Source organism: Periophthalmus magnuspinnatus, chromosome 16 (genome assembly GCF_009829125.3).
Source record: "Periophthalmus magnuspinnatus isolate fPerMag1 chromosome 16, fPerMag1.2.pri, whole genome shotgun sequence".
Taxonomy (NCBI): domain Eukaryota; kingdom Metazoa; phylum Chordata; class Actinopteri; order Gobiiformes; family Gobiidae; genus Periophthalmus; species Periophthalmus magnuspinnatus.
In genome coordinates this window covers 20630519-20642807 of record NC_047141.1, presented here as the reverse complement: position 1 = coordinate 20642807, position 12289 = coordinate 20630519, and the positions used below count along the sequence as shown (strand labels likewise).

At 38.2% G+C, this 12289-nt stretch overlaps 2 protein-coding genes across 2 annotated transcripts; both read left to right on the top strand.

Annotated features, from left to right (window-relative positions):
* Positions 1-675: 675 nt before the first annotated feature.
* si:dkey-33i11.1 (sialoadhesin) lies at positions 676-7533 on the top strand. The gene is made up of 18 exons (XM_033981482.2): positions 676-791; positions 890-955; positions 1822-1920; positions 2056-2167; positions 2509-2654; positions 2752-2872; positions 3060-3196; positions 3281-3403; positions 3468-3614; positions 4400-4505; positions 4673-4836; positions 4911-5060; positions 5569-5700; positions 6410-6491; positions 6571-6619; positions 6842-6922; positions 6995-7128; positions 7424-7533. Exons 2-18 carry the CDS (start codon positions 907-909, stop codon positions 7524-7526), a joined length of 1935 nt encoding a protein of 644 aa, XP_033837373.1. The 5' UTR covers positions 676-791; positions 890-906; the 3' UTR covers positions 7527-7533.
* Positions 7534-8739: 1206 nt separating this feature from the next.
* On the top strand, positions 8740-12242 carry LOC117384194 (B-cell receptor CD22-like). The gene is made up of 10 exons (XM_033981481.2): positions 8740-8863; positions 8940-9269; positions 9343-9570; positions 9639-9917; positions 10384-10659; positions 10939-11017; positions 11107-11134; positions 11307-11414; positions 11485-11561; positions 11637-12242. The coding sequence occupies exons 1-10, from the start codon at positions 8764-8766 to the stop codon at positions 11683-11685; spliced, it is 1554 nt and encodes a 517-aa protein (XP_033837372.2). The 5' UTR covers positions 8740-8763; the 3' UTR covers positions 11686-12242.
* The last annotated feature ends 47 nt before the right edge of the window (positions 12243-12289 follow it).

The following is a 12289-nucleotide window of genomic DNA, read 5'->3' as shown; positions in this document are numbered from 1 at the left end:
GTAAACTGACATGTATTGGCCAAGATGTGGCAGTGTAGCATGTTAAAGTCATTTAGACTCATCAGACTAAGTGGACACAGTTGAGTGAGAGGTCTCGACCCTCCTCATGTCTGCTTGTGGCTGCATTTCTGTGCCAACGATTCCCAATTCGAGTAGTGTATCGAAGGACGAATGTGGGGGGCGTCTATTGGACCCTAGTACTGTAAATGTAAATCTTATCAAGTAGTCTTGTCATAACACAAATAATATAAGAAAAACTTTTGTATTTTGTATTATGTCACTATGTGGTGTTCAGACATAGATCAAGAGCATTCTAAAACTATTCACACATTTTAGTTTATGCAGTTTTTTTTTCAGTATTGATACTTGTTCATATGAGGATCTAGTTTTGATAGTCGTTTCAATATTTATTGTGATGTGGGTGAAGAATTTTTGGAGAAAAGTATGCTGACTGGTTAAGGAAACAATGTAAATCTGAAAGCTTGTTGTCTGTAGGTTCAAAGTTAAGAATAGTTTAGAAAGTGGCGCACACCATATTTTAGGAAGTCTGAGAGTCATATGATTAGACAGTCAATCTTTAAAAGGAAGTGGAAAAGTGAAAATGTAAAGGTTATTAACCCTATTTAAAACTCAAACAGACACTCCCTCTTAAACTGGCACCTGACTCCTCCCCCTCTGTTACTACACTGTCCTGACCTATGTGCTGCGGTCATCAATATAAAATCACCTCCATCACTGCCCCATCGACCCTCTTCTCTTTACAAGGCTGCTGCATAAAATTACCAATAGAGGTACGTGATTTTAATGCATTTGAATTCTTACCAATACATCTGTTTTGACTGATTATTGATTGATCCTTTGCCTTTACTCTTCTTGCATTACATCACAGTGGCTTTGTCAGCGGAGATGTTGGCAGGTGCAATAGTCCTGGGCACCATTCTTACATCTTTACCAGGTAAGAAAATGGGCCAGAGTAAATATACAATGTTTGTATGCAATATTTTGTTTTAATTTTTGTGTTAAACTACTTTCAAATATTTTTCTTAAAGATATTTATTTTCAAAATCAAGAGAAAACTATAGATGTGTAATTATTTGATCACACTTTATTTATGCTTAAATTAAGCAGCATGCAATATAATTTTAACATGAAGGACATATTATATATTAGGCTCTATAACCAGGTGCCCTTGCTTTACTCAGGTTATTTATAAGTATTGATTGTCTTTTGTGCAAGGTAGTCATCCGGACTGACAGCCAGCTGCACAAGAGGACACTGTAACAGCCTCAACTCCTCCATATTTTTCTATTTAATGGTTTCTATAGTCTGAATTGTGGTTTGACAACTTTTATAGTACTGGATTTTCAGTAGGAAATATTTTGTTCTTGCACAAAATTAGATTTGGTATATTTTTCTATCTCATGACAGGTTTTTCCTAATCCTATTCTAAGTGTGGAAATAAAAGCTGGAGTGGCTTTGATCATAATAATTCTTTTCCTACCACTACCATGATATGTTTGGGCTCATAAAAATGTCATGATTCACTTTTGTTTGGCCAAAACTACTATGTTGTTTTGGGTTTTTTTTCAAGAGAACTAAAAGTTAGTAACAATGATTTTCTGATTCTAAATTTTCTCTTGACTTGCTATTGGTATTTGTTGTGCAATACTAGCAGCACTGTTCTTTTGTTTTTTTTTCACATTTTTCTATAGCGCTTTTCCACCTTCAAGGCACTCAAAGTGCTTTACAACATGGAACCACTCACCCATTCTCAAACATTCACACACCAGTGTATGCTGTTGATCATTGTGTGTTTGACAGGGGTCCAGGGCAGGTGGAGTGTATCTTTTTCTAGAAAAGAAATCTGTGTTTGGGCAGGGACGACGGTCACTTTGCCCTGCCGCTTTGACTACCCATCAGGTAATTTACATTGACCTTAATTATACAGTTTGGTGGTCAATGATACCTTGAAGTTACTTTCTTGTTACAATGATGCTTTCTTCTTACATACTCTTTTTGATGTAAATCCTACTCTTTCTTTTGGTGCTGCCTCAGGCCACACCGTGAGAAGAGTGATGTGGTTTCGAGTCTCAGCTGAAGCTCGGAGGGAGTTCGCTCATCACAGTGACCCAAACGAGATCAGCCTGTCATATCGGGGACGAACAAGGTATAGGTATTTTCAATAAGTTATAATTGTCAATACTTCTGCAATGATTATGCACAAAGGGAAACTCAACAAATGCTGAATCTTTACCTTAGTGGCTACTATATCACAAAATCCCCAGGTTATCAGTAGTTATTTTGCCTGTCTTCCATTAATTAACAGTTTAGTAGGCTTTTCCAGTAGGGTTGTCTTGTGTCTACTATAACTATTGCTGAAAATCACTTTAAATTGTCTTGAAAAAGAGCTTGAGCCTTTTTCTTGTGGATTTGTGGATGAGATTTTAGTACTCATGATAAGGTCCAGTACTACAGAATGTTGTGATGTCACCTGTGGTTGTCTTTCAGATACATTGGTGGTAGTTACTCAAGCTGTTCTGTCCAGATTCGAGGTGTAAGGTTGAGTGACGCAGGACAGTATCATTTCAGGTTTGAGACGAACCAGCCTCTGGGGAGATGGACCTCCCCTGACACCATCACGCTGGACGTTACAGGCAGGCTCACATTTTACCAATCGCTCAAAATGTCACAACTTTGTTGTAACAGCTGCACTCGGTGCTCATGTTCTGCTGGTGTGTCCGTATGTGTCAGACCTACAGGTCCAGGTGCATCCAGCCCGGCCCAGGAACATGTTTGCTTTTGGAGAGACAGTTTTCGTGGGTTGTCAGGCCACAGGGTGCGCTGCTCCAGGACGTAGCCTCGCTCTCTACAGGTGAGATACAAAAGGAAAGTTTCAGTAGGGAATCTTTTGCCCATTCTGTGAACAAACACCTGAGGTAGGACATATGAAGTGGACACAGCTACAGGATGAATTGGAAGAAGGATTCGTGGATGAACATTTCTGCCAACTGCTTCTCTGTAAGTGTAATGTAATAATTCACAATTTGCATTTTCACCAGAAATGGGCTTAATCTGGGCTCCTATGAGAAATGGATGATCATTAACAGATTCGATAAGCCCCATAGTGGAGCATACACCTGTCGACCCATCCCACCACAGAATGTCCAGTCCCCACCAGTCTCCTTAGCTCTGGGATGTGAGTAACTTTAAAGTACATTTGTTTTTATGATACTGATTCATCTACTCACCTTATCGCTCCCTGTTAAAATGACATTTTCAGATGGTCCACGTTTCACAACTATATCAATGTACCCGATTGGAGAGGTGATAGAAGGGACATCTGTCACCCTGACCTGTAGCAGTGATGCTTCCCCACCTGTGGAAAGCTTTGCCTGGTTCAAAGGTGCAGATAAAGTCATAATCATAATGTTATTAAAATATGTGTGAGTAACTTTCTGTTTCATTAGACATGGACAGTGGCAGTATCCCAGACAGTTTCAGACCTCAGCTTCTCCTGTCGAGTCTAAAATACACAGACAGAGGAGAGTACTTCTGTGTGGCACGTAACTCCCTGGGAACAGACCGGTCAAGATCTCTTCTCCTCAATGTCACATGTAAGTTAGTATTGTGCCTCAGGGTGTTTTATCTTGCTTAAATGGGATGGAGGTGGCTCATTGCATTTGCTGGTTCAATCCCAGTTCTGACTAGTGCATGGAGGCCTACGCTGCTGTGTCCTTGGAAAAGTTGTTTCAATCATCTTGCCAATGTAGATGAGCAGGAAGCACAGATTGGTAGCAGCAAGAAGCTCCCTGAACTATGAATGAATAAAACACAAAACTGTTAATGCAACAGTAGATCAACTTACCATGTCTTCAACAACTTCTGACAGCATTCTGCTAATTATTTTACAAACACTGTATAAAATGTTGGGACCATGTCGTAGATAGACTATAGGCTAAGGGTGTCCAAACTATGGCCCGGGGGCCAATGGTCGGGCCTCATGCTGAATTGGCTCAATTGATTATAGGCAGTGCTATTTATATATTTATGTTCCAAGCCTTATTAAAGGTACTGTTAAATCTGTATTAAATGTATCTAACAGAAAGACTAGCTGAATTGACCACCACTGCAGCTCTCCACTACGAATATGTTTCCATATGTGGCCCCTGCTGTAGGCTATATGGTCCATTCCATGCATGTTAGCAATTGCAAGAAATTTTTACTTCAAAAATATTGTACTAGGCCAGGGCTAGGCCTATAATATTCCATTCAAATTATTGTATTGTATGGAACCTCAACATACATTTTGTATGTAATTATAATTGATTATAGATAATTATTATCTAATAATTTCTTATTCCATTTCTCCTGACTGACTTGATCCTTGTTCCATGTGTAGTCCCTCCTAAGAACACTTGTGTCGTGGTATCTCCTCCTCGTGACATCAGAGAAGGATCCTATGTGAACCTGAGCTGCAGCAGCCAAGCCAATCCTCCTGCCAGCAGGTAGGGACACTAATGGTTGATTAACTTTAACATTTCTGAATGCAGAGAAATTAAATTTTTGAGCTGGCAGTGAGTCCTCTCAGTTCAGCCCAAACATGGAATTTCACTAAATACAGCCAGTTTTAAATATTTGTTTTATAATGCACCTTTTCCATTTCCTCCTCTAGGTTTACATGGTACCGAGTACGGGAAGACCAGGCCTTGGTACAGGGAAGTGTCCAAAATCTGACTTTCCCCTCAGTTCGTGCTCATAATAGTGGACAGTACTACTGTACAGCATGGAACCCATTAGGACACCAGACATCCTCATTCACCACACTCACCATCCTCTGTGAGTAGTTGTAAAAAGCAAAATTTTATCACGCTATAATTCTAACGCCTAATCTTTAACTCTTGTTTTCTCAGATCCCCCTAAAAACACCTCAGTTTGGGCCCGTCCTTCCAGTGTGGTGGATGCTGGACGACCCCTGACCTTAACCTGCAGCAGCCAGGCCAATCCAGCAGTGGACAACTTCACCTGGCATCGCTTACCTCTGGAGGGAAGCTCTGGGCAGTGTGAGCATGAGAGAAAGGGCTACATGATGCACATCAACTATATTATTATCCCAAACACAATAACAAACACATTTAGGCACAAGGTAACATGGAGATCGACACTTTATCAATGTCAAAATAATAAACCGCTCCCCCAGTAAATCATCATGATGGCTTCTTATAGTATTTTTCAAAGACAGCCTCCTCCTGATTGTACTTATAGTAAATGCTTAATTTTAGACATATATGTTGTCTTTCTTTATATTTGTACATACATTACATTACATTTGTACATTAGTCCCTGTTTAGTACAGTTTTAGACCTGGATTAGATATTGTGGTACTCAACAGGAGGCTTATCGGTTTTAATATGCAACCGGTTTTGATTAAGTATAATTTAGTTGTCACTGCATTCTGTATTTTTACAAATCATGTCAAAGTTCACTCCAAAGATAAAAGCACAATTTGACCTTCTAGATCTTGTCATAAACCCTGAAACCGTAAGCAACTCATTTGTTGTGTATTTGCAGCATGGGGCATAAGGTCTGGTCCTGTCTTCACCTTCTCTGAGGTCAGTCCTGAAGCTAGTGGGCGGTACTACTGTGAGGCCAGGAACCGAATCGGAGCCCACAGCTCTCCTGTTCTGACTGTGAGAGTAAGAGGTGGGCACTGACGCTGTTCTGTTTGTGCTTTAGAAAAATGATCCTCTTGATAGGGTGTTGAGGTTTCCCTTCAAAAGCATTTTGGTGTTAACAGTAATAATAGAGATGAGGTGTTGCAGAGAGGTTTAGTATAATGGCTTCATATAGATGGTTTTGATTATTTATGAAAAATACATTTTCTTCATTAATTTTACTGTATGATTTCCACTTTGTATTGTAAAAATTATACTGAAGAAAGAAAAATAACATTTCTCAAATGAAAGTACATGTAAAGTTATAAGTGAAAATATAAATGAGAAGTGAGTCTTTGCTGAACACCTATGGCTTGGATATCCAGTAAAAGCTGATGAAATCTTTCTGTCACATTGAAGTCCATTTTCTGGTCATCTTTGTAAATGTCGTGATGATTACAGTGTTGTTTCTATGAGTCATGGTGCGTCCCATTAAACCCTCTGAATATGAGGGGAGAGAGCGCGAGGTGATGAGGTGTTGTGGAAAACTGCTATTTGAGTCTAGACAGCTAAAGAAGTGGACTTAGGTTTGGAAATCACAAGTGGAAACACAAGTATCAAGTCTAGACACAAGTGAGAGGATATCCCATTTTTCACTTTCTCTGTTACCATTAATACATCTGCTATATTTCTATTCAATATATTCTTACCCAATTTCCTCTATAGTCATCCTCAGAACCTTTATTTTGCTTTGTCAGGTCGGCTAAAGGTCATTGCCCTTGCCTCTGCTGTGGGTGTGTCTGCAGGGCTCATCACACTTACTGTAGCTGTGATGATAAGGTAGTTATGCATACTAAATGTCCATACTACTCTACATACTGTTGTGTTTAAATCACTGTTTAATATTGTTTATATACAGTAAAAACATGCACAGAGTGGACATGGAGTCTGCAGAGGTTCCAACAAAGGTATATGCATTGTTCACATTATAAGTAGCCCAAAAGTAAAAAATATATATATTAATTTACTGTTTATTTGGTTGTTTTGGCTTCCTTACTCTGGTCTGGAATCACAACATGTTTTAGGTTTATATTTATTATAGCTATTATTATTGACTACCGAATGCACTGTATGGTGTTTAGTTGTATTATAAGAATAATTGAGTTGTCTTTGTGTTTTTGTGGGTCCAGCGTGCATCAGTCACAGCTGAAACTATATTTTATGAGTCACCCCAACACCAAAAGAGAAGAGGCAGGATGGACAATATTGTGGTATGCCCTAAATAATATTTTAATATTTTTGTGTACAATTTTGGTTGATATGTTTGTTTGTTTGTCTGAAAGGAAGAACCGGAGGACTTCAGTGACCGTTCACACCCGGACATTGTCCCATTGAAAGATGCTCCACCGGTCACTAACGTTGAGGTCCCCTGCTGTGCGTCAGATTACATCACAGTCCATTTTTCCAAAGCACCCAGGTCTGTGGACTCTTTTTCTCCTTGTCAGACACTTCTGTGCTGTTCAGTATCGTTAATGACCAAATTTTATTTTGCAATTAATGTTCTCTTTCAGTGCTTCCCGCTCCATAAGTTCCTTTTTTTACTGTTTCCACTTTCCACTCATTTCATATTCCCTTTCCCCATTTTACTTTTGCTCTGAGTGTCTCAGTTATGATTTTGAGTTCAAAATGTGATTAACTGAACCCCTGCTGATCTAAGTCAGATGTCCAGACAAGCTCATATGGTTTCTCTTTGTTATTGTGAATCTGTTTAGTGCTGAACAGGTGCATTTCACCAACCTGCCTCTAGGTGGAGACAGGAAACCACAGGCCTTTACAAAAGTCGTTTACTCCTCCCTGCCTCAGTTTCGCAACTGACTGCCACTTACCAGAGGTAAGAAAACTTAGGATTGCACTGTTCCTCATGAATAGACTTTTCCCTTTAATTAGTATAATTAAACAAAAGTTTTTATTTCTCCAGATGTCTTCAGTCAAGAGGGCGACCACAAAGAACCAATGTGCTTTGAGAAGTTGATACTGTGGCCCTATGACCTTTGACACTATTCATAATGACATCTGCTTGTTCTAACTTCAGATTGCTTTGTTTATGTTGGTGACAAATATAAAACTGTGAAACTGATTTGTCATAATTAACAATACTTGGCACACAAATCCTGTTGTTGTGGCCAACATGACTGAAAGAAGAACTTTGTATTTGTCCAATAATTGTAGATATATTGACTAAACCAAAACTTTTGCAAAAAGGACATTTGTTGTCCCCAATTTCATTTTCAGCTAATTTAGCCAACACCAAATTCTATCATTATTTTTAACCTGATCCACCTCAACCACAACTGGAGAATGAAAGTTGATCCACACAACAGTTCTTTGAAGCTAACAATTTTCTCCAATTTTGACTTTTTGGACCCAGCCCACACAGTCTTGGATGTGCGTGTCTCTGTTTACATATTCCATCTCAATCACAAACCACAGAGGCCCTTTGCAATGTTACTAACGTCACAAGAACACAACATGCCAACATTGGCCAAGACCTCCACTCTGCCACTGTCCACATGTCCCTTGATCTTTATTTACATAACACTCTGTAGGCCAAACATTACACGCAGAATAAAGTCACACCATGATTTTTTCCTGTCTATCACTTGTATTAAGTTGCATTAAAAATAAACTACTAGTGAAACATTGGCTGTGAATTCCAAGAAGATGACAGTAGCTCAGTTGGTAGACTTTGTGTTCACTGATGTGAAGGTTAGTGGTTCGAATCCCAAATAAACATCATGGGTAGAGCAGTCAGATCCATTGATCCACAGATGAATGCTGCCGTTATGTCCTTGGGCAAGACACTTAACCCACCTCACCCCTAGTGTTTGTGTACATTGGTGCATGACTGTGTGTGAAAGAGAAAGTGCTTTGAGCGCCTTAAAGGTGGAAAAGTGCTACATAAAATGTGATTTACCATATGCAAAGAATGGAAAGTGTTAGAAATAACCTCAGCGTAGGAAGTGTTAAGAAACAGATTGCTACTTCTGCTTTTTACTTGACAGTGTGGAGCTTTGGTCTGTGGTCAGATTAACTGGGCTTTGGAGTCATTCAGATGAGGTTCAAGTTAAAGAAATATGATTTAACAATGTTTTTAACACAGAGGATTTTCTTTATGAAGCACCTTTTCTCCATTGCTCTTATATTTATTCCAGGTAAGAAAACATCATTGTGTTTGTAACTGTTTATAAAAATGACCATAATAATCTATCACAATATTTTTTTTCTGAGGTGTATGGAGTGGAAACTGGAGGGTGACTGTGCAGAGCCAATGTGCTTTAAGAGGGTCAACAGTTGTGTTACAGTGCTACTATGACTATCCCTTCTGGCATACTGTCAAACACGTTAAATGGTTTAAAGGACGCTTACAGGATACAGGTTCTAGTTATGCTTTAGAGTCTTTGACAGTATCACGTTTTGAATATGTTGGGGACAAGGACCATAACTGTAATCTGAAGATTAAAAATGTCCAATCCATAGACGAAGGTTTATACTTCTTCATGTTTGAAACATCTCGTGACAGATGGAGAAGCAGAAATCCTCCTTATTTATCTGTTCAAGGTAATATCATGAAATTCTTTTATAGTTTATTCAGTTAAAGTTGTATATTCTATGATATATTTGTTTTTTGTAGATTTAATTGCTTTTGTCAGGTCAACAGTGGTAGCAGAGGGAGAGGTTGTGACATTGACTTGCCATTCAGGGTGCAATCCAAATTCAAATATTCAGGTTGTCTGGTACAAAGAAAGACAAGAAGTGACACAAACACGTTTCACTGCGAGGAGAGAGAATACTGGGACTTACACTTGTGCTCTGCGAGGACAAGAGCATGTCCGATTATCAGTGTCTCTAATTGTTCAATGTAAGTAAAGGCAGAATTAGACAAAGTATTCACTGCAGATTTTTGTAACTATTGTGTCTATCTCTCAGATGCACCAAAGAATGTGAAGTTGTCCATAAGCCCACCAACAGACATAATACAGGGGCGTACAGTTACCTTTACCTGCAGCAGTGAGGCCAACCCCATAGTGACATCTAGTGGCTACAGTCTGTATAAGGATGGACATTTTATCAGTTTTGGACCAAGCCACAGAATCTCTGAGGTTCAGCCCAGTGATAGTGGACAATACTACTGCCAGGCCTGGAATAACATCTCCAGGACAGGCAGCAACCTTTTCCAGTCCTTTAAAACCATTCTAAATGTTCTGTGTAAGTATGAATCAAATACTATATAAATCATTATTATATTATTGTTTCTATTAAATGTACTGCTATCAAAGTTTACAAAGTTAATAACATTTTATACAGTGTTAGTTTGGGTTTCATTTTGGTCTTATAGGAGCACTTTGTATATTTTCACCACATGCATGTCTCTCTTATTTTGCCAGAAATGTCCCACACTGTGGTATAAACTTATCTACTTTGCAATAATTCAATTACAGGCGCTTTATTTATTGGTGGTGTCACTTGTTTCCAAAATGACAAGCAGGAAGTTTAGTGCATATTCAACTTTATTTAGCAAAATATATAAATTTTACAAATATATTACAATCCCAAAGAAAGATGGCAATAGAAAAAAATAAATAAATAAAAAAACATCTGGCATGACCAAATGATTTTGGCGCTATATATTTGCATCTCATGGGTCAATGATTTTTTAAATATTTGTTTTCAGATCCTCCCATAAACATTTCTATTTCGGTCGAATTAACAGAAGTCACAGAAGGCAGTGATGTGAACTTGACTTGCGACAGTATGGCAAACCCTCCACCCTTTGGCTTCATGTGGTATAGAACTAGTTCCTCTTCTGTGGTCCAGGTGGGCTCCGGGCCAGTTCTGTCTCTGTCCTCTGTGGAGGCATCCAGTTCAGGACTCTACATGTGCCAAGCATTAAACAGAATCGGAGAAAGCAACTCGACTCAACTGCGGCTTTCTGTGAAATCCAAATACCGTATGCCATATTTATGCCCTGTATTTGAAAGAGATATGTGTACTTGTAGAACTATGACTGCAATTAAGTGAATTTCAGTCAAAATTAGATCCAGTCTTTTCAGTAAAAGTTTGTATTTTAAAGCAGAATTCAGATTTTGGAGGAATACAGTTTGTTGTTTTATGTGTTAAATTATTAAATGTTTACCAGTAGTTTTAATAAGAAAGAAGAACACACACCATATTGCTAAAGTATTAAGAAACTGAATGCTGTCATCTTAATGTTGTTATCTGTTCTTAGCAGCCACATCCTTCCCCATCTTGGTAGGAACTGGTGTGTCCCTTTTGATTGCATTTGTGTTAGCACTCCTCTTGTACTGGTGAGTCAAAGTACTAAACTAATGTTTTATACTTTTTTGAGAAATTACATTGTTTACGCATAATAAAATACACATTGTTGAATTTACAGGAAAATCAAAAAGAGGAACCAAGACAAAGTAAGTTAGATCGACAGTGTTTCACTAAACAAGCTTCAACATTTTTCTGAACAACATGGATTTAAATATTTGCTGGTTGTTACAGTAAATGACACTAAATAACCTGAAATCAAATCTCTTTTTCAGTCATTAAACTACTTTATCTTATTTGTTCTGTAACATTAAATCCCAGTCTCAGGAGACAGCAGGGTTAAGTGAAAGAGAAATTTCTTCATCTGCTGTTGAAGACCACATTTATGCCAATGCCCTCATGTTTCAGACGCCTTCATCTAATGCAAATGTAAGGAATCAGTTATTCACTGTTTTCAAATGTCCAATATCCTGCTCATCATTATTTTCTCTCCTCCCAGTACTCTTCTTCAGAAGAGGTTTTTTACACAACATTGAGCATAAAACCCAAAAAGCCAAATCGTGGAAGTTCTATAAAGTAAGTATTTTTTGTTTTATTCCATTTATTTTTTAAGACATTAAGAAGCTGATACAACTCATAATTACTTCACAGAACAACAACCCCAGAAAATGACTCTGTGATCTATGCTGCTGTTAACTAAAAACAAAGAAGGCTTGTCCACAATAGTAAAAGCCAAAGTTAAATCTATTAGCTGGACTAAACTCTAAACTAAGAGTGAAGACGTTTTGCTGCTCATCCAAACTGCTTCTTCAGTACTGGTCAGATTGCTGGTGGACACTGCATTATATCTAACTGAAGGGAGGGGCTAAGTACATTGAAACTGTAAACAGCTATTGTCTCCAGTTTCAGTCTTAATGGCCCCCATTCAACCTTTAATGACCCTATGGTGAACCTTGTGTTCCCTTTGTTTGCTTTGGGTCTGACAATGGTGTTATAGATGGGGCAGAGATTATGTCCCCATTCCTTTTTGAGGAAGGATTGTCTCTTTCCTAACAAAAATGGCTTCTTTAATTCCTCTCTCAAACCATTCGTTTTCTCTGGCTAAGATCTGTACCTCACTATCCTCAAAGGAGTGCTTAGTGGCCTTCAGATGGAGATGTCCACAATGTCAACATACTATCAGTGTATTTGTAGAGCATTCAAGTGATATGCAATAATAATGTATGCAATTTAATGTAAAATATATATTTAAAATGTAATAAAATAAAAAAAAAACATTAAAATGTAAAGTTTTTTACATTAAA